This window comes from Osmerus mordax, chromosome 28 (assembly GCF_038355195.1).
Source record: "Osmerus mordax isolate fOsmMor3 chromosome 28, fOsmMor3.pri, whole genome shotgun sequence".
Taxonomy (NCBI): domain Eukaryota; kingdom Metazoa; phylum Chordata; class Actinopteri; order Osmeriformes; family Osmeridae; genus Osmerus; species Osmerus mordax.
Window position 1 is genome coordinate 6,619,510 of NC_090077.1, and position 22,906 is coordinate 6,642,415.

The 22,906-nt window shown below is 48.6% G+C and overlaps 1 protein-coding gene across 3 annotated transcripts in view; it reads left to right on the forward strand.

Moving 5' to 3' along the window:
- pde4d (phosphodiesterase 4D, cAMP-specific) overlaps positions 1 to 22,906 on the forward strand; it is a 107,450-nt gene that overhangs the window by 70,316 nt on the left and 14,228 nt on the right. For 2 of the 3 annotated variants that reach the window (XM_067230992.1, XM_067230993.1), the window contains exons 2-5: positions 15,738 to 15,929; positions 17,627 to 17,663; positions 17,821 to 17,900; positions 18,560 to 18,609. In XM_067230992.1, coding sequence (XP_067087093.1) covers positions 15,738 to 15,929; positions 17,627 to 17,663; positions 17,821 to 17,900; positions 18,560 to 18,609 — 359 coding nt within the window. Of the gene's footprint in view, positions 1 to 8,156; positions 8,320 to 15,737; positions 15,930 to 17,626; positions 17,664 to 17,820; positions 17,901 to 18,559; positions 18,610 to 22,906 lie in introns of those variants that run through there. The other variant, XM_067230994.1, reaches the window with a different exon arrangement.

The following is a 22,906-nucleotide window of genomic DNA, read 5'->3' on the forward strand; positions in this document are numbered from 1 at the left end:
ATCCTCCTCGACCAATGAAGCATGGTTTGTAGAGGGAGATCTGCCAGCTCTCTGCCAGGCAACCACACCATTCATCACTATTCAGTCCGGCTGGCCAATCAAATCCCCTGACTTTGAATCCCGCCAGCTGTATCAAGGTATAGGCCCCGCCCCCTGCTCTCTGCATGATGCTAATGAGGGAGCAATGTCGAAGAGAACAGAACTCAAATGCCCCAGGATGCATATTAAACAGTGTGTCCCTGCTCCGCCCACCCCTCCAGTGCCGAACTCTCTGTTTCATCAGCCATGCTCGACCCCCCTACCTCACTTGATAATAGACTCGCAATTCTCTCTCCATCTCCATAGCTCTCATCTCTGTCTGTCTCTCTGTCTTTTTCTCTCCCCGAGTTTCTCTCCCTCTCTCTTTTGGATGGTTTTAGAATGCGAGGTCAAGCGCCCTCTTTGGTCAGGAAGCTGTAGTTGTGGGCCAAGTACCGTACGGTTGGGATCTAAATGAAATGTACGTTCTAAACTCGCTCCCTCTCCCACTCCTCTGCTATCCTCTCGGTGTCTACTTCGCTCGCTCCTAGGTTGCGGTAGATTGTATCGAAGCTCTTAAGAGGTCACTGACCTACAGAGGCTTTGTTGGTGACAAACTACTTAAGACACCTTCACACATTGAACTAATTACCCCGGCGAGCGGCACGGTGTGGTGAGAACGAGTATTGTGAAAGTTAAGAAAGGTTCCAACTGTTTGGGGGCACTTCAGCCAATCAGAAGGTCCCATGTGGACATAGAAGCTCCATATTCTTGCTGTCTATAATCGTCCCAGTGCCACATAATACATGTTTGTATGATTGCTGAGATTTAAACAAAAGTGCAGAAGCTACATGGTGCTAGCTTGGCCATCCTTCCCTTTTCGTCTGTTTAATGTCAACCAGACAATGAAAAACAGGAAGCTAATCCCTTACGCACATAGCTACTTAGCTAGTTAGCCGCACATAGCTTCAAACTTTGTCGAGACCCACACAACGTTGACCGTTTGCAGTGTTGAATGCTTCGCTGCTGCCTTTGTGAACACGACGAAAGTTTCCACCGAGTTTTCTGACAGCTCGTGTCTGTTTGAGTCTATTTTGTCTCTGTGGAAGCTCTGCGTGTCTGCTGGCTCCAGAGACACCGTTATGACAAAAAGCCCCACCCTCCCCTGGAATGGTGTTACACCTCGTCGCTGTCTGTGATGGTGTGTGGCCGCCAGGCCTCTGGTGACTGGCGTGTGTGATTGTGTGTTTGTGTGTGACAGAAAGAATAGGGAACGTACAGTGGAGGTTGCGATGTGTTCAGACTTGCATCTGTGACTTTGTCTCAGCCATCAGGGAGCGGGTGTCACCTGCTGCTAACTCAGGTGCTGTCAGCGCTGGGCAGGGGCCAGGACATCGACACACTCTGCTGCACTGTGGTGTGTGCGTGTGTCTATCTGTGTGTGTGTGTGTGTGTGTGTCTGTATGTATGTGTTTGTGTCTGTGTTGTTCAGCCATCACGCTGGTTTTGTTGTGGAGGATAGTGCCCCCTGGTGCTTGTTAAAGGCATTGGTAATATCTGTATTTCTACCTTAACATATGTACCTCTGACTCCTTCTAGTGGTTGGTTATAGCTTTTACAGATCTTTTCAACCCCTGGTAGGCCTCATCTCAGTCATTCTCAATCTTCTTAAATTGTGGGGTGAAAATATTTTTCCCAACCTATGCAATTTCTATATACTCATTCTGGAGTGTGTTTTTCAGTTTCAGAAAACAATGTGGCGTGGACATTCTTTATTCCTTGGCTGGATAGATCTAGTTCAGAGAGGTGAACATCCAGGGCTTCAGTTCAAATCAAATGTGTGCTGTATGAGAAGAGAAATAGCAAGGATTGATGCAGTGACTATATGTGCCGCTACACATGAGTAAGACAGCAACTCAATTTGTCCTGGCCACCCAAACATTAAAACCTAATTTTTGAGTGTAATCCATTCAAATACATGTAATACACGAGTCTGTCTGCAATGCTCCCTTGGTGGGCTGTATGTATTATTTGTAAAGTGTTCTTATGATCAGTAGTCTAAACAGATAGCAGGCTCTCTATTCATTAGGATCCTGCTACTGCTGCTACATTCTGTGCATCTGAGATTACTCAACCTTATAGTACTGTATTCCTCCCCCAGAGAGGGTTTCTGCATCTCCTTTTACTCTCTGTCTTCTCAACTCTCTCTTTCCCTTTCTCCTTCACTTTCTTTCTTCCTTTCTCTCTCTCTCTCTCTCTCTCTCTCTCTCTCTCTCTCTCTCTCTCTCTCTCTCTCTCTCTCTCTCTCTCTCTCTCACTCTCTCTCTCTCTCTCTCTCTCTCTCTCTCTGTCTCTTTCTCCTTCTCTCCCTCTCTCTCTCTCTCTCTCTCTCTCTCTCTCTTTCTCTCCTTCTCTCCCTCTCTCTTTCTCTCTCTCACGTGTCTCCCTTTCCCTCTGTCTTTAATCTCTCATTCTCTCTCCCTTTTTCGTTTTCTCTTTTTCCCTCTCTCTCTCTCTCTCTCTCTCTCTCTCTCACTCGCTGCCTCTTTCTCGTACTCCCCCCCGCCCCCCTTCTCTCACTCACTCGCCCCCAATCAGCGTAGCTCTCTCCCACTCCATTTACCCTCTCTCTTTCTACTCTTTCCCACCCTCTATCAAACACCCCTCCTTCCTTCCTTCCGTCAGCCTTATCAGGCTGCTCCCTCCATGTCTCCTTCCTCTTTTTCTCCCTCAGCCTCCGTGCCTGCAGTGTGTGTGCGTGTGTGTGTGTGCGAGCGAGCGCGCCCAGGAAGATGAGCTTGCCCGCCAACTCTGAGTATCTCTCCCTGGAGAGGATAGCCCGTTATCGGCATGCCTGCTCCAACGGCTCTCCGTACGCCACCAACAAGCCTATCGACATCAAGCCTCGCAGGAGAGGGTAACAAGGGTCTGGGCCGGGGGAGGCGACCGGGAGGCCAGAGAGAGGCTTAGGGAGGCATGGTGGAATTTGGATGGTCTGGAACGGAGGCTGGAGGGGAGAGTGGGTTGGGGCGCTGGGGGGTTTGTGTGTGCGCGCTGCGTTTGTGCCTGTGTGTGTTGGGGAGGGGGGGGGGGGGTTATGCTGATTTGCATTCCTCTAGTAATGTTTTTTTCCCCGTACATTTATTCGTACAGAGGTTTGACAAAGGCTTTGTCGACTGTAAGATGGTGTCGCTGTAACTGTCGGCGGATACTGGAAGCCTCTCATTTTATTCTTGTGCGGTCTTTCTCCTTGTGTCCTGTCTCCTCTGTTCACATCGTTTCTCTTTATCCTGTCTGCTGTTCCGTGGGTGAGCGAGCCTGAACGAAGTGGCAGAGGAGAAGTTGGAGAGAGTGATTGTGCTATTTAAGCCAGGTTTATTAATCCATAATAGCTCTATCCCTTATTTATACTGCGTGTGTGTGTATGTGTGTGTGTGCCTTCTTATCTGAGCCCTACCTGCCATGGACTGATAAATACCATCCACCTGGGCAACCCTAACGAGCCCGGCAGCCTTAACATTGGAGCTGGTCTTAGTGTTATGTAAAGCGTCCGTTGCTCTGTGTCTATGTGGCGATAGCTTTGTAGCAGCTTTTTGCCGATGGGGATTTGTACAGCTTTGGCCCCGGCCCTGTTTACTCTGTGTAAGGCCAGTGTTGCTCAGGTGTTTGTCGATAGCTACAGCACACATTACCTGAAAGGTGTGTGTGTGTGTGTCTGCGTGTTTGTGTGCGTGCGCTTGTGTGTGTCACTCTTTCTCTCGATGTGTGTTTTCTTTACATGTGCATCTATATGTGTGTGTGTGTGTGTGTGTGTGTCTGTGTTGGTGCAGCCCTGCCAAGCAGCACGTCTGTGCCTTTTAGGCAGTACCATTAGGAGATTGAAATAAGACACAAATAGGCTTCCATCCATGCTCCATTCGTCAGAGTCGTCCGTTTAGCCCATGTTCAGGCAGGCACAGAACTCCATTTAGTCTTTTCACTTGACAATTAGGCCTTGTGGTGGATTCCAAGTAAGCTCATAGCCATAGCACTTTCCTCCCATTACAGCTAATTCTGCCGGCTTGTAGACCTTGTTATTCTCATTCTCTCTCAATCGTACCAACAACTGCTGATCAGCACAAATGCCAGGTACTAAATCAGCATTATTAATATATGTGTGCGTGTGCATGTGTTTGTGGGTGTGTGGGTGACAACAGGCATGCGCATTCACATGCGTGTCTGTGTGTGGGTGACAGAGGGCATGCGTATTCACACGTGTGTGTGTATGTGTGTGCAGGTGACAACGGGCATGCAATTTCACATGCATGTGTGTGGGTGTGTGTGTGTATGCGTGTGTGTGCGCCTGCGCGTGTGTTTAATGTGCCATAGGGAACATAATATAAAGTACTGTACCTTGAGGGACTGAGGTAAAGGTCACTTCTATTACAGATATGCTGTATGACTGAAACTCTGCTCGTCGATACAATGACTGGAACAGCCATCTGTCCTTATTGCACTCTTAGCCTCAGGTAACGCTAACCTTTGTTTACAGATTGTGAAAGTGAACAAGATTTGATGAACCATATACCGGTTTCAAGGAAACAAAGAATGGTTCTCTGTAGCACAAATCAATCATGCAGTCGGCTATTTTTTAGTTTTTTATGTGTTCTGAATTGCGGTGGGGGGGAAATGTGTTATCTCTGTGTGACCGCTAGAGGGCTGAGGAGATTAGTGGAGGGAAGGGTTCACAACCCTGGCTCCACTTGATGCTTTTCAAACCAGTTTATATTTCAGCCCCCACCTGTTTCAGCCCCTGTCTTGCAACTAACATTATACAGGGTCAAACTAAGGTAGCAGCATAAACCTAGATTGCTATGGCGATGGCTTTTACCAAGAGTTTACCAAGATGTCCAAAAAAGAATCCCTGTTACTGAATTCTTTCATGTAATTGTTAAACTTCACTCATGACTCATTCCTGGCATGTCTTCCTCTCCCTATCAATAAACCAGAGCATACATTAGAAACTTCCATCCAGTTGACCAATTGACTGACAAGTCTGGCTAGTAAATAATCCAGTCAGGAAACCTGCTATCATATCTGGCATGTCCAGGCTAGTCATCGTCCAGCTAAGTTACAGTGTGTTCCTTGGCTATGCTGTGTGGTCCAGATCGTCCAGTCCTGGTAGAACACATCCCCTCAGTGGACATAACACTACGCTCTTATATTACAGCCTTGGCGCAGCCACATTTTCTAATTATAAAGTGGAAAATAATATTTCTAACAATTTGAGCAACAACAAATTATAACGGAATCTTTCAATATAATCTCTGCATTTATAGTTCTGAAGCATCTTACAATACAGTGAAAAGTAAAACTTTTATATATATTTTCTTAGCGGTTTTTCTAGGGGAAAACCACTCTGAAACACCCCACAAGACCCATCTGCTTTTTAGGGTTATATGACCTGCAGGAGTTACATTGATAAGAGGTTATCCCCTTATCTAACTTAGATAAGAGGATGTTAGAAGGTTAACAGAACTCATTTACAACTACTCTCCTCAAATACTGATGGACCAGTCTTACGCCGCCTTCTATACTATATTGATCAAGTATTTGAGAAATGTCATTGAGCCAGGTTGAATCAGAACTTGTCTGTCTGATGAAACAAAGTCCGTAGATGCTAAGGAATGCACCAGATGCGTATCAAAGTCAGATGACGCATGACCACATTTAGGTGATGATGACAAAGGGAGTCGATGATTGACACCTGTAAGCATTGAACGCCCGGTCCAGATTTCACACCTCCGTCCCTGCCGCCAGTCACTCAAGGACATATCCTGCTCTCCCGCACATCACAAGCCAGGATTCCTCCAATCACCGCCAGCCTCTGTCTTTGAATGGAAGGCCTTCGGTAATGAGTTGCTAGATGAGATGCGTCGTCTCAGACAGCTTCCTAGAAAGAGAACCCCTTTCTTCTCACGTTCTAAGAATGGTGTCAATATGATCTTGTCAAAGTGTTTATGATTGCGTCACACCATGCTATCTGCTTCAGCTGTTTTGCCTGGTTAGGATAGGGGCCTTATGAGAAGCTATGAGACTGGATTCTAGTCACTCTCTCTGACGTGTGTGAGAGAGATACGTTGTTTTTTTTCTTCCTGCGCACATGCACGTATGCCTACAACAACACTGTACATAAAGGTCAGAGTAGACAATTACTGCGAGAATTGTGAAATCAAGCATCTGTGTGTGCTTTGCTGAGTTTTGACACAGGCGTGTGCGTTTCTGAATGCTTGCGCGAGCGTGTTCCAGTGTGTGCTTCTGTGTGTGTGTTTGTGATGGGTTGAAGAGATCGATATTGGCCCGAGAGCGTGTCGCCGGGGCAGCGTGCGCTTGTGCGCGCGAACGTGTGCACCTGCGCGTGTGCGCGGGGTTTCCCCCAGCGCGTGTGCCCGCGCGCGTGATGCGTGGTCCCCCTCTCCACACAGGCCCATCTCCCTTGTTTCTCGAAAACAACATAAAAGACGCTTATTTTCCCTTGGGCCGTGTGGTGGGATCTATAATAGTGTGACACTGCCTGGACACCGGGGGGGGTGGGCGGGGAGAGTTCCGGGAGTGAATAAAGTGAAGACATGTGCACCCTGTACCATGCTGCATTTTTATTATATATCTTAAGAACCCAACAGGACAAGCGGCACATTCACAGGGAAATGGCCAGCGTCTACGAAGTGAGGCATTGTCCCTCTGAAGATAGCAGGGAGACCAGGCATTATTCCTGAATTGGCCGGTCCTCTCTTTCCCCTGACCCCCCCCTCCTGTCTCCCCCTGTCAGCCCTCCGTCGCCGCCAAACAAAAGACCCCAGCCTTCCTCGTCACACCTCTGTCACCGCGGCCGCGCTCGCTGTTTGTGTCGACGACGCGGAAGCGTGCGTGTGAGCGTGCCAGCGTGCGTGTGTGTGTGTGGAGGGGGGGGGGGGGGGGGGGGTTGTGAGTCCGTTAAAAAGTTTGCTGTGATGTTAGACCTGCGTCATCAGAGCTGCACTTAGCTGCCCTGGTTAGGCTCTAATGGGAACTTAGTGACTGCGTGTGTGAGCTTGTGTGCATATATGTGTGAACGTGTCAGTGTGCCAAGCCACAGTGTTACAAGCCGTGGCATTTTAGTTACTTCGTTCTGAACTCATTGATGGATCTTTGTCCAGTGCCCGTTCCCTCTGGTGTTCTTGTTGATGGACAGGTCCGTCAATCATTTGTCAAAACTTGACAAATGATTTGAGGGAAAATGGTACAGTAACACAACGTCTGCTGTCTGAAGGCCTCCTCTCCGCTCTCCGTTCTGCCGCTGTCGTCTGGGTCGGTGTTGCGGTCGGAGTGCTCGACCTGTGTCGACCTCCTCCGTGTTTCTCCGTGGTTTTTACAACATGATCCTGTTTGCGATTCTGTGCGGTCCTGTTCCTGGGCACATACGCCTCTGTGTGCTCTCCTTGTGTGCTCTGCGACGCGTTGCCGCGTCCACATGCTGTCACGGTAGGTGTTAGGTTACCGTGGCAGCAGCCTGATTGACACCCGAGCCAGAGGCTGTGTTCACTGGACACGGAAAGGAGTCCCGCCCTTGACTGAACGGCTGTGAGCAGCTCCGACAGCGCTCAGACCTGCAGGAAGCAGAGAGAGCAAGAGAGGGAGGGAGAGGGGAGAGACAGTCAGGAAAGAGGGAGGAGCTCACTAGGACAGTGGAAAGGAGGTACTGACCGAGGGGAGAGTTTGTGGGGAAGAAAAAGCAATAATACATCTCGAGAAAGAGGTGCCAGTGCCAGCGGGAAAAGAGATTGGAGAAAAGGAATACGGCACACCCACTCATTGGTCAAGACGGAAGGCAGAAGGAGGGTGTCTCCTCTCTGACTTCCAGACAGTCTAGCTGAGGGGCTCAGCTGCTACAAAACCTCCCAGACTTGAGGCCCTTAACCTGGGCAAGAGCAGCTCCGGGACTGGGACCACCCAACCACCTAGAGGGAATACAACCACAAGACCTACCTACAGGAGTCTAAAAGTGATTCGACCAAGTTTTCCAGGGACAAGAGTTGGACTGACAGACCCAGAGGGCTGGCTACTGGTGTACAGCAGGAGAGGAGGAGAAAGGACTTGTCTGTGTGGTGGTGGAGAGTGTTTATCTCAAGGGATTTACGGGCCACCTGTGGTCAGACTACGATAGCAGCTCTGGGTCTGGATCAGAAAGGGGTGTGTTTGTTTGTGTGTGTGCCACAGCATGAGTATCGTTCTGAAGCCCCGCTCACGTTCTACCAGTTCTCTACGGAACACAGAAGGAATCTGGTAAAGAGACATAGCCATCCTGAAACACTCTCTGTATTTGCTTGTTTCTTTCCATATTTCTTGCTTTTTATACTCTCTCTCTATCACTTTCTCTCTTTCTCTTGTGTGTCTTCTCTTCTAGTCTCTCTGCTCTGAGTGATCTTTTCCGCCTGTTTTTTCTCTTGTTTTATGGTCTTTCTCTCTCTCCCTCTCCCTCCACCCCCCCCCCCTCTCTCTCTCTATCTCTCTCTCTCTCTCTCTCTCTCCCCCTCTCTCTCTCCCTCTCTCCCCCCCTCTCTCTCTGTCTCTCTCTCTCTCCCTTCCTGCCGCTGTCTTCATACTGTTTCTCACACCGTTGTCGTTCCTTCTCTTCTTTCCCCCCTCTCTCCATCTGGCGTCCTGTCTCACTGACGGTTCCCACTGTCTGCTCGTCACAGTCGTCTTTCCATCATCCCTGTCTTCACTCACATCCTGCTCTCCTTGTCGTCTCCCCTCCTCATGTTGCCTAACTTGACAGTATGGAGCTACAACCTTGAGGGAATATACATAAAATGTAACCCGCTGCTATAGACGATGCAAATGTTAGTTTTTTGTTGTTGGACGGAGTTCAGGCTTAGGAGGGCTGTATGTTTTTACCACACCCGGACACAGAGTGTACATGGAATGGGCCCATGAGGTTGGATCGCCTTTGTGATTCTATGATATCGGCTACTGCAACAGCTGTGAGTCTGAGCAGTAGCGTAGCCTTGCCCTGTGACAGACCAGAACACTGTGTAATGAACACAAAGCCATATGTCCCTGTGTCGCACCTCTGGGTCAGAACACGCTGTATAAAGCCGTAAAGTACTGACAAACACGCTTGCAAGGTCGTAAAGACCTGTGTAAGCCCTTGTTTACTGTGGAATGTCAGTCAGTCAGTTTCTGGGTCTGGTCTCGACAGCTGGAAAAGGTGGAGGAGGAGGGCCGTGTTAGGCTTGTTGTAGAACGTATTCCCAATGGAACATCACTCCCCCACCCTCCCTCTCTTTCTCTCTCTCTCGCTCTCTCTCTTTCACTCCGGTCTCAACTTGTCCTTGGCGGTGTCTTTGCATCCACTGTACTCTCAGAGATGAACTGGGCTATTTTTATGCATCCGAATAGAAGAACCCTGAGCAAACGCTTGGTGTTCTAGGCTGGTTCCTTCTGTTCAGAAACCACGACACTAAGAACTTTCTGGAACACCAGAAACCTGAGACACAGGATCAGGTTGTTCTCACGCAGAGAGCTACAGCTCCCCGAAGCCCCTGTACCAAGAAGAGAGGGACAGAGAAAGAGCGATAGAGGCGGAGGGGTCTCTTGAAAGGAAATTCTGGTCATTAAGACAATCAAAAGAGAGGTGAAACACGGTTGAAGTCCACAGATGACAGACAGATTTATTGATCGGTGAAACTAGTGCAACACAACGGATTGTTGAAAGACTTCCTGTCAGAAACGTCAGTTATTTTAAAAACAAGTTGTTTTGAGGTTATTTGTGTCTGCTTTTGCTGACATCATTAAGATGTGATTCATTCAAGCTCAGGAGCACTCAGGAGACATGAACCCATCTGTTGAATGCTTATCAGTTTTGTCCGTGGGATGAATAGTTGAAGTTCTTGTCTGTCTACCTAGCCTTGCATTGTGCATTCACTGACATTCAATTCACCTCTTATTGACTAGGGTTCTCTTTACACAAATATCAATTTATTAGACAACGAATCAACATTCTGTGAGTGTGTGTGTTTGTGTGTGTGTGTGTGTGAATGGGTGTGTGTAACGTGATGCCTCCTTACGTGGCGGAATTCTTCATTGAATAGGTTTAAGTTGAGCCCTTCAGCTAGATAAACACTAAATGGTTAGTGATGTGTGTGTGTGTGTGAGAGAGAGAAAGAGAGAGAGAGAGAGAGAGAGAGAGAGAGAGAGAGAGAGAGAGAGAGAGAGAGAGAGAGAGGGATGTGGAATGCCTCCCTAGGTTCCTTTATTAAGCAAACATGACCCCAGCCTAAGGCCAGAGTTGGCTCAGGGTGTATGTCATACTTTATTGAGCGTTAAAGTGTCAGTGCCTGGTCTTTGTCAGCCACCTCATTGTCAGGGCTCCTTAACTTGATTAGATACGACAAAGGTTACTGGTTGTATACTGTACATACGAAACATAGAACCTACTTCAGGTCTAAGATCTAAGGTCTAATGATCTGATGACTTATAGAAATGAGCTGACAAATGCTGTTTTCTTGAATGCTTCCCGCAATTTGTTGATGGAAATGAAAAGGTGTGAAAAGGAGAGACCAAGATAAGACAAAGAGGAGTTCTGTGGCTGCCCTGTTGTGGGGATGTAGACATTGCTAAAAAGGGTATGTGTGTATGTTTGTGTGTGTGTGTGTGTGTGTATGTGTGTGTGTATGTGGTGCATGTGTGTGTGTGTGTATGTGGACGCTCTTATCCAGAGCAGACGTCTGCTAAACAATGACTAAATGTGTGTGTGTGTGTGTGTTTGTATGGGTGTATGGGCATGTGTGTGTGTGTGTGTGTGTGTGTGTGTAGGACAGGCAGGCCATGAGGAGCATTCCTGTGTTATCAGAGTGTGTAATAGGCTTATCTTTTATCTCCATGGCTGAACGCACTGCAGGCCCTAGCCTCTGGTGACTGTGCTCATGGCTCCGTCGGTGACATCACAGCACGCTGGGGACTCTGGGAGTCACAAGACCTGTCACAGCACCCCTCCCCCTCTGTGACATCTTAATGCCCCCTCGACCACTACGCTCAACTTTGAATCATATATAAACCGTGTTGCGTCCTTTGTGAAAACGTGGGAAACAATACAAAACGTGTGGACAAATATGGGCAGTGTTCCTTGCTAAAGTCAATTAGCTCATTTAATAAACATATTGATCGTGAACTGGGCTTATCTTTGATTCCATATTAATTTGGCACTGCTTAACCTTAACTCTGACAGAGAGACCCAGTGTTTGTCCATAAGGATTAGCCTTTTTTGCGTTTGTTGCTATTTACATAGCGCTTGTTGCTAGTGATGTGTCACAACGTATTCTGACCTTCCTCGTGTCACTGAAGCTCCTCTGCTTTCCGTTCCATATGTCACTGTGACATCACAACAGCCCCTCCCTCACCGGCCTTCTCTCACTTGCTTTGTCACCTTCCAGTAGCTGGAGGCTGTGAAGTGTTTCGACTTTGAGGAGGGCAACACATAGGCACACACGCACACGGCTCCAAGGAGTCTCTCCTCTCTGTCGTCACAACCGTCTAAAATAAAGAGCGAGTGTCGTCTTCCCTGATCACGCTGTAGTACAAGCCCTGTCGGCGAGCCATTCACACAAACACACACTCTCACACACACACACCTACACATCGCGTCCTCTAAAGCAGATTAAGCACCAGATTCTGACCTCTCTCCCACCTCCACACGCAGCGACCCCTGCTGTTTTTGTAATTGGTAAAATGACCGTTCCTTCAGTGGCCTGGGGTGTCCATTGTTCCCCGCATCAAAGTGTGTGTCGTGTGTGAGGGTGTAGCGTGTGCGTGTCTGTGTCTCCGTGTGTGAGGGGCATTTTCGATGACGATACCTTGCTGTGCGTGTGACAGAGGATTGCCCTCCAACTTTAGAGAAAGACACTAAAAGCTACTCCCCACAGCCTTTCTGTCTCATTCTCTGAAGTTCTTCATGTACTCACAGCGAGGCACTATAAATAGCCACATGTTCACCTGATACTTCTATCTCTCCAGCCTCCTCAAAGAAATTACCACATGACAGCCCAACTATAGAAATGACTGTCCTCTCCTCCGGTGTGCGTGCATGTGTATGTGTGTGTGTGCACGAGGTCTCTCATCTTGTGCCAAGTCCTCGTGGGCTCAGTTAGGTTGTAGAGTTAGGCTCAGTTCTGAATTCCGTTTGACCCGCCGGAGAGACTTATAAGGCTTCAGAAAAGGGAGAAGTGTTAGAACTGAGTCTGATGCTCTGCAGACAGCCTCACTGGATGTTTTCCAAGCTCACAGTATTTCCTGTCACCTGTTCAGTGGTGGCAGGACTAATGCTTTGTTTAGCCAATCACAGCCGCACCACCCCTTCTTTGCTTTCGGCTTGTCTTGTCATCTGTGATGTGTAAGGGGGTGTCCAGCATGTTCCATTCCAATGTTCCTGATCACATTGCTGTACATAGACCGTACCGTGCAGATGAATACTGATATGGAAGGGTTGGTCGCTGACTGGGTAGGGTGGTCTTCTTGCAGTCCTGTCAGTCTTATTCGTACAGTCTTATCTCATCTCATTTCCTCTCCTATTGTCATCTCTCTTCTCCTCAACTCACCGCTCCTCAACTCACCTCACCTCTCCTCTCCTCACTTCTCCTTCCTATCCCTGACCTCTCCTCAACTTACCCCACTTCTCCTTTTCTCACCTCTCCTCCCTATTCCTCTCCTCCCCTCTGTGATTATTGCTGCATACTGCTGATGTCAGAGCTTATGGTGGAAACAAGTCCTAAATGAGGACTGTGAACATATGCAGTGTGATGTGTGTGTGTAAGTGTGTGTGTTACATGTTGAAGGTGGTGGCTGAGTCGAGGGATGGGTGTTGCATCAGAATGTGTTACTGCACATTACTTTCAGTAAAGTAACGGAAAGTAACTTTCCGTAATGTGTCATGAGTTTTTACATGTATGCACGTGTATGAACACATACATACACAGTGTATTTGTCGGGGGAACGTGTCAGCAGATACTGTGTGTGTGTTTTGTGTGCGTGTGTGGTTGTGTGTTTGTGTGTGTAATGTATCCTTTACGCAACAGATTGAGAGAGACTAATTACCAGTGTGGCTGTTCTGACCAGATGAAATTCTGGGCTGTAATGAGTGAGAGAGAGAGATAGGAAGAGAGAGAGAGAAAGAGAGACTGAGAGAGAGCAAAAGAGAGAGATTGAGTGGTTGAGGGTGGGAGTGGGGGCGGGGGGGGTGGGGGTTACTGTCATATTGAGGGAAAATGAGAACAATCTGTTTTTCTTTCATTCACACACCAGGAAGGGGGCCAAAGTGTCCCATTCTGCACCAACAGTGAAGTTTCAAACTCTTTAAAGCTACTTGAGCAGGATAGCAGTTACTCACCTCATTAGGGTGTGAGAGTTGTATAACTTTTAGTCCAACGCAGTCATTTGTGACCACGTTCAGGAAAGTGGTCCTACAGATGTTCTGTGTGACGTGAATGGGGTGAGTGGATGTACAGTAAGAAACATGACAACGTTGTCTGGACTATCGCTTAACAGCGGTGGTGCCTATATGTCTGCACATGTGTTTGTGTGTGTGTGTTTGTATGGTGTCATTAGTGTCAGATAGGGGTCAGCTGTGTGTGTGTTGTAACTGTTCTGATTGGGATGGAGGTGTGTGTTTGTGCATGTGAGAAAGGGAGAGAGAGAGAGAGAGAGAGAGAGAGAGAGAGAGAGAGAGAGAGAGAGAGAGAGAGGATTGCGTCACGTCTTCAGTCTGCAGTCTCAGCTTAAAGGGCCATCTATAATGCATGCTACACTAGCAGCTGTCTGAATGTGTGGCTGAGCTTTACATTAGCATGCTACAGTGATACGCCTCCCTTGGGGAGACAAGCTGCTGTGCAGGAAACCTCTGTTCTGGTAACTGTAACTGATCGTAAGACCTTATCGACACCCTCCAACTGTAAGCCCTACACTGAAGTGCCATGTGCTGTTTGGTCAGTGAGGGCTGGTGTCACTAACTGGTCCACATGAAGCACCGTTCAGAGGGACCTGTCATAGCGTGTCTTGTCATGTCAAGACACTCTATGGCTTTTTGTGACCGAAGTTTAGACACAGCTTTTATGAATGAATACAGACAGATGTAGTTCAGGCCCGCACATACATGCAGACACTCACAGACACACATACAGACACACACATACACACACACACACACGCAGAGTCACACACGCAGACACACGCAGACACAAATACACGCAGACACACACGCGCAGACTCACACACTCAGACACACGCAGACACAAATACACGCAGACACACACGCAGACTCACACACGCAGACACACGCAGACACAAATACACGCAGACACACACGCGCAGACTCACACACTCAGACACACGCAGACACAAATACACGCAGACACACACGCAGACTCACACACGCAGACACACGCAGACACAAATACACGCAGACACACACACGCAGACTCACACACGCAGACTCACACACGCAGACACACGCAGACACACACGCAGACTCACACACGCAGACACAAATACACACAGACACACGCGCGCAGACTCACACACGCAGACACAAATACACGCAGACACACACGCGCAGACTCACACACTCAGACACACGCAGACTCACACACGCAGACACACGCAGACACAAATACACACGCAGACACACACACGCAGACACACGCAGACACAAATACACGCAGACACGCGCGCAGACACACACGCGCAGACTCACACACTCAGACACACGCAGACACAAATACACGCAGACACACACGCAGACACACACACGCAGACACACGCAGACACAAATACACACAGACACACGCGCGCAGACTCACACACGCAGACACAAATACACGCAGACACACACGCGCAGACTCACACACTCAGACACACGCAGACACAAATACACGCAGACACACACGCGCAGACTCACACACTCATACACACGCAGACACAAATACACGCAGACACACGCGCAGACTCACACACACGCAGATGCACAGGTAGTGGCGATTAGTGCTTTGTCCTGCTCTCAGCGAGTGTGATGTTGAAGGATTATCCCGATGGCTGTTCTCCCAACAGAGGTGACAGCCATGACTAGAGGGATAAGGGATGAGGACAGGGATGAGGAGGACGACGAGCACGTCATCCTGGTGTGTGTTTGACGTCACTCAGGAGGGAATACCTCTGCTATCAGCATCTATCTCTCGCACACACAGGATTAATTACTTAGCAGGGTGAGTGAAAGGAGAGGTGTAATCCCTGGATGGAGGATGGCCAGGGGGACACTAAGGAGTCGTGATGTCACGGGGGAAGTGACATTGTCGACCCAGATGGTGTTGATTCACCCAGTGAGTCATCATGGCTCTGCTCAGAGCTAAGGTCCTGTCCAGAGGGCACTAGAATGTATGGTGTGTAATCTAGGTCTGAAAGACTGGGAGTGAACTAAACACAAGAAAATGACGCCTTCAGGAATTCCGAATTAACTATTCAGAAGAAGCTAACTTTATGGATTGCGAAAGTCCAATGTTGATTGATTTGTAGAGAGGAAGGCAATTGAGAAAGTGTTGTGGAAGAAAAGCTTCTTCGGTTATTGATTGAGATCATGTTGCTAATGACAATTTATGTTTCTCTCTCTATTTCTATCTATTTCTCTATCTCTCTCTCTCCTCTCTGTCCTGTAGCTTCGATGTGGACAACGGGACGTCGTCGGGTCGCAGCCCCCTGGACCCCATGGCCAGCCCGGGTTCAGGCCTCATCCTGCAGGCCAACTTTGTCCACAGCCAACGGAGGGAGTCCTTCCTCTACCGCTCGGACAGCGACTATGACCTGTCGCCCAAGTCCATGTCCCGCAACTCGTCCATCGCCAGCGACATGTGAGCGGCTCATTTGCTTTTCATTTTGCATTTGCTTTAGCTTCTTCTTCTTCTTCCATTTGATCTACTTTTCCTCTTGTCTCCGGCTCTGCTACGCCCCCTTCCCCCCCACTCCCCCCTCCCCCCCTCTCTCTTTAAACTAATAAAGATAACTAATAACTCTGGTAAATCACCAGAAAGGTTATCCAAGGGAGTCAGGTGGCTGAGCGGTTAGGGAATCGGGCTAGTAATCTGAAGTTTGCCAGTTCAATTCCCGGCCGTGCCAAATTACGTTGTGTCCTTGGGCAAGGCACTTCACCCTACTTGCCTCGGGGGAATGTCCCTGTAAGTCGCTCTGGACAAGAGCGTCTGATAAATGACTACATGTAAATGTAAGGGGACTGGGCAAGGTCAGTTTCTGCCTGTGCCAGACACTTGTAGGTCATGGCCGTGGGCAGTTGTAGCTGACTGGCTGATCGACAGCTGGTACTGAGGTGTCGCAGAGTGGCGGCCTGTTCCCAGCCCTACAACATGAACAAGCTTGTCACTGTGAAAGCACACGTAGCCCTACAGGAAAATCACACATGGAGTCACACATAGACCCCCCCCAACCCCCTTCACACACCTTGATTCCAGAAGTGAGGCCATATGGTATACAATGTAGCATTGTGTACATTTACACTTGTGATTTGGTATACTACAGTTGCAAGCCTTAACAGAAAACACTGTTCTAAGAAAAGTGCAGAGATTTATAGGAGATGGATGAGAATGACAGGAAACACAGGTTACTCAATGATGAAGGATATGACCCTGCCTTCAGAGATCATTCACATCCAGTGTGTCCATTCAAACACAGACAAAGCAAATCAATACTCTGTATAGACCCAACTTTCTGGGAAAGCTAATACGTTGTAAAGTACATGAAAAAATACTTTAAAATTTTTTTTCACATTCTAAATAAACTCAAAGTGCTCCCCTGTGGCATCAAGTAAAAAAAAGAAAACAGTAACTGTGGAAAGAAACGCTCTCCCGATGACTGTCAATACAGAGCAGTAGACAGTCGCTTCTCTCCTCTGTTCTTCCTGGCCATCTCTCCTCCCCTCTCTTCCTCCGTGTCTCTCTACCTCACATGCCATGTGTTCATATGCCCGTTTAATACTACTCTTATTCTGTCTCTTGGGGTCTCTCACTCATCACAAACACATTCTCGCTCTCTCTCTTTCTCTCCCCCTCCCTCTATGTTTAGAAGGCTTTATTTGTGTCACATTCCAGTTCTCTGACCATGGGAGCGTGTGACAGCCATATCTCTCCAAGTTTTTCCTCCCTCAGGCTGGCAGGGGGGTTGAGAGGGCAGGGTGGGGGCTGGGATCGGGGGGATACCCAGGGGGGTAGTCGAGAGTGACACGACACATGGTGTATGTGAGAGAGATACCGACTGCAAAGAACTTTATTCGTGCTTTTCGTGTATTCTCACATTCTCATGTCGAACAGGACATCATTTTGATATGGCTTTCAGGGATCCTTGTGCTGGTTAAATGCTCTACTTACACTGTGTAGTTAGCATGGTTATGAAACAGTGGAATCGCTTTCCCCCTCTGTGTCATTTATCTTCTCTGACAAATTCATAATATTCATGTCACCTGGAATGATTCACCTGCATAGCCATGCTATGTGTACAAGATCAGATTTCTGATTTGAAAATGTTTTCTCTCTTGCAGTCATGGTGACGATATGATTGTAACACCATTTGCACAGGTGAGTCCAAATTCAGACTGGTATGTTAATGAACAGTATTGTACTGTAACACCATGCAGTGTGTGAGGAGCATGCGTTTGGAGTATAAGCCTTCTAACCAATGGATACTTCATTCTACTCCTCTCCTGATTTCCTTCCCTCCTCCTTTTCTCTCCAGGTTCTGGCCAGTTTAAGAACTGTACGGAATAATTTTGCTGCATTAACCAATTTACAACAAGAAAGAGAAAGGGCAAACAAGTAAGTTGTGTGGATAATAACCACGTTTCAATCCTATTCACTGTTGTTTAAGTTCTAGTTTTCAATCTATTACATGCTAGTAAATTCCCAGTAGAAGTGTCTCGGGGTACAGTTTGTGTGTGTGTGTGTTGTTGTCACAAGCTATTCTATTCTAGTACTATGCTGTAATTACAGACTACTGTATTGTATTTGGATGTGAATGTCACTCAGTGGCCAGCAGTAGAATGTCTCCCCTTGCTGACCAGACATGGCATTACAACAACACTAGCCAGAGCTCTGTAAAGGTGCCCTCTGCCATAACGCTACTGTTCATTTTACATTTTAGTCATTTAGCAGACGCTCTTATCCAGAGCGACTTACAGTAAGTACAGGGACATTCCCCCCGAGGCAAGTAGGGTGAAGTGCCTTGCCCAAGGACACAACGTCATTTTGCACTGCCAGGGAATCGAACCAGCAACCTTCTGATTACTGGCCCGATTCCCTAACCGCTCAGCCACCTGACTCCTGTTCAACCTGAGAGCTGTTGGAATTGACGACTGAGCCTGCTTGAGAGTAGATGTTAGTTGGGGGGTGGGGAGGTAGACAGGAGTTGGAGGAGAGAGCTGTGACCTGTTTTGGGTGAGGTGTCAGTGTTTTTTGTTTGTTTTTCTCTACACCAGAAGATCACCCATGTGTAATCCACCCCCTATCACCAAGACCTCCTTTACAGGTACGTTGTATCAAAACATACATGTTTGTGAGTGTGTGTGTGTGTGTGTGTGTGTGTACATAGGTGTTTGTGTATGAGCGAGAGAAACACACAGAGGGAGACAGAAAGGATGTATGTGTGCGTGCGTGTGTGTGTGTGAGGGAGAGTGAGAGGGATAAAGAGATTATATTAAACATAGGATCCTTAATTTGCTCAGGCTCTGCATGTGCATATGTATGCATACATGTGTGTATGTTGGCATTCTTCTGTTAAAGTGCAGTAGCGTGTTTACAAGATATATTGCCAGCGCTCCACGCAGAGGAAACAGACGACCCACAGATACAAATGCCACGAGTCACCAGGTTAACAGTGGCTGCATTCGGTTTGACATACTTTGCCACAGGGCTGTAGATCACAGAGGCTTGGATAACAGTGGATCACTTGGATCCTCAGAGCTTCTGCTAGAGAGCCCAGAGACCGTTAACCAAAATAGACCATGTCCTTGAAGTGCTCTGCTCCTTGTACATTTACATTTAGTCATTTAGCAGACGCTCTTATCCAGAGCGACTTACAGTAAGTACAGGGACATTCCCTCGAGGCAAGTAGGGTGAAGTGACTTGCCCAAGAACACAACGTCATTTGGCAAAGCCGGGAATCGAACCGGTAACCTTCAGATTACTAGCCCGACTCCCTAACCGCTCAGCCACCTGACTCCCCTTGTACCCCGGTCCACTGGCCCACACTAGATACACTGTCCTGTCGCTCAATGTCCATACAGGGGGAGCTAGCCGTTTTTTGCCTCTCTTTGCATCTCTCTCTCAGTCTCCTACTCTCAGCTTTTTGAGCTTGCACAGTATTCAGCAATGTGCAAAGTACACAGAGTATGTCGATGAGGCGATGACATTGTGCTATAATTAGACCTCGCGAGCGTGGGCAGGTACATCCATTACTGGTCCAGCCGATACGCAGCGTCACGAGGCAGGACGGTTGTTGGAGTGTATCGGCTACTTTTATTGCCATGGCTGTGGCTTTAAAAAGTTCCGGTTCAAGTAAAGGACTTTAGCTTGGACGCTGGGGCTACCTGAGTTTGAAGCTGAGGCTGAGACTGAGGCATTTGGAGGCTGTCGAGGCAGACTTGAGGAGGAGGCTGAGCATGATGTTGTGGCTTTGAGGGAGGCTGTTAAGGCCCGTCTGAGTCATTTACATTTAGTCATTTAGCAGACGCTCTTATCCAGAGCAATTTACAGGAAGTACAGGGACATTCCTCCTACTTGTCCCAAGGACATAACGTCATTTGGCACGGCCGGTAATCGAACCAGCGACCTTCTGATTAATAGCCCGATTCCCTAACCGCTCAGCCATCTGATTCCCTGCAGTAGTTATCTGTGGCTGAGGTTAGCTGGCTCGGACCTGAGGCTGAAGGGTGTGACTGAGAGTGAGGTTAATCTAAAGATTTCGCTTGCTGTGGAGGATAATAAAACTGGTCATTTTTATTGAGTTTTAGATGGTCAGTTTTGTTTGAGGCCTTTAGAGTAGGCTTGAATACAAACGGACAATTAGATCTCCATCCATCCCCACCTTCATCCATTCATCCCTTCATCTCTCCCTCTCTACTTAGATCATTGATCAAACATGTGTCTATCAATGTATTGATGTCCTGCTCTAAGCTGTCTTTTAGAACTGGCGAATAATACACATCCATGACCTCTGACCTAATAATGATATTCTCTCCGGTCAGTATTTCAAGTTATTTCAGTCGGTTACAGATTATAGAAGGTTGAACAAACGCTACCCTTTTTCGTACCCCTGCTCCCCCCCCCCCCCCCCCCCCCCACACACACACACACACTGAAAATCAAATCAACTTTGATTTGTGCAGCCCCTTATTATAGGCAATATCACAGAAGGCTTCAAGAACTGCCCCTAAACCAACATAAGACCCACCCACCCCTCCTTGTCCTCCTGCTCACTCTCTCTCCTCTCCCTCTTTCCTCCTCCCTCTCCTCCCTCTCCTCCCTCTCCTCCCTTTCCCCTCACCCCCCTCCCTCTCTTCTTGTCCTGCTCCGGTCGGTCCAGTTGCTGCTGCGTTCCTCTCCGGGATTTAGCGGCAGCCCTGTGTCTGTGCAGCACGGTGGCCTCTCGGAGCACCGGTGTCTGATGTCGCACTGAGCATGAGAAAAATGTCATTGACGTCAGTGCAGTCTCTGTCAAAGAGAGTGGCACTCTCATCCGCTGATACCACACCATGGAAATAGGGAGGGAGGGGGAGAGAGAGATACCGAGACGGAGAACAGGGAAGGGGAAAAAGAGAGAGGAGAGATAAAGAGGGTGTGCTAGAAACAGAGAGGATGAGGAAGAGAGGAGGGATGAAAGGAAAGAGACAGAAAGGAAGAAATGGGGGGTGTGGTGTTGGGTGAGGTACAGTACAAAGAAGGAGAGGGAGGTAGATCGGGAGAAAGAGAGCCATGTGAAGACAGGGGCGTGAGAAAGAGGAAGTGGCGAGAGACAGAGAACAGGACGACATACAAAAGAGGGAAGAGAAAGTAGGTTGGAAGGTCGGGGCGCGCAGTTGCGGCACTGACGTTTGCGGGGCCATGTTCTGCACCGTGGCCACAGAGCTGTACGTGTGTCCAGAACGCTGCACGCACGCCACAATCACTGGACGTGGCTGGCCTCCCTCACCCCACGCACCATGTCAGAGGCTGATCGAAACACGACACTGCAACTTGTTTTTGGACATGCTATGTAGCATTGTTCAAGGTTCACTACACACGCACACATCTGGAAATCTTATCCCAAATCCAAAACAAGTGTCCCAAACAGATCTCAGACCTAGATCTCGGAAATTTATGACTAACATGGCCGCTGGCTGTGAGAGAGAGGGCTCTCTCTGTGTTTGCTGTACGTAGTTCCCCTCCCAAGGGGATACTGGCCCCAGATCACCCAGCACCACCTGCCCTCCACCCCCCCCCCCCCTCTCAAACTCCCGTACCCTGTGTTTGACCACCCGTCAATATGAATCGATGTGTAAGAGATGCACGCATCCTATTCATGCAAACTGACTTTGGCAGAAGATTCTTCGGTGGTAAAGTCGAGAGAAATGAAAGGTCTAGAACATAGCTATGGTGTGCCAAAGAAGACAGTTCCTCGTTTCTGTGTGATACGTTTACGGCGTCTCCCTGCTGCCTGTTTCTCCTCGTCTTTCATCCTTCCATTGTATTCCCCTCGTTCCCTGTCCCACCAGGGAATGGAGATTGCATACTGAAACAGTCCAGCAAAGTCCAGTTTGTTCCCGTCTAGTGTTGTCTGCTCTAGTGCTCAGCCCCTAGCCCCCCCAGCCCTGACTCCAGATCCAGCACCCGAATCCAGGCCAGGCTTTAGCTGCGGCCCTCTGTCATCCACAGTGCAGTCCTTTAGGTAGCGCTCTGAGGGAGACCAGCGATTTCACGTTCATCTAGCAGGGATACCACTGCAGCTGGTCACCGCTGGTCACAGCCCACCGCCCAGAGGGAAGGACACACACACACACACACCACACACCCTCTGGATTACAGCTCTCCGTTTTTTGAACATGTTGGACGTGCAGCCTTTCGACAACAAAGAGGCTGATCAGGGATGATGTGTTGCGGCTAGGTCTACGTCTGGTGTTTGTGTGTGTGTGTGTGGTCTGCACACAGCCGGTCCTTGCCAGCATGCTACAGTGAGGGTGTCTTTGTTCCGGTTCAGGCAGTGTTGAGATGAAGCTTCGCTGGGTCTGAGGTTCCCGCCAGCCCCCCCCCCCGTCCCCCCCCGTTTCTCTCTTTCTCTCTCCTCCTCATCCTCCACTCTCCATTCCTATTCACCCCTCAATCCCTTGATACCTCAGCGGGCAGACATGGGCCTGCTAATTAAACTTCTGTTTATCCTGCTCCATGACTGGAACTACACCTCGATGGACTATGAACTGAACCTGAGGCACAGAGAAGCCTGAGACTCGTCTGTGGCGTTTGCGCGGGGCAGAGAGAGTGCGTTTGCGCCGTGTCGGTGCGTGAGGGAATTGTTTTTGTTGTACGTGTTGGAAGCTTAGAGGCTACCTCAGTATTACATGTTTAATGCTCTCGTAGTTATCCCTGGTAACCTGGTTCAGAGGCATATGTGTGGACATTAGGCCATCACCCAGCTGTTGCACTTCTGGAATTTATGTCCCCCCCCCCCCACACTGTTGGACACTTGCTGCGTGGAGAAGGGGCCTCCACAACAGGGGAAGGTTCCGGTTGTGACCAGACTGGCTGTGAGCTCAGTATCTTGGGTTAGGACACAGGACTGGGCCCCTCTCTCG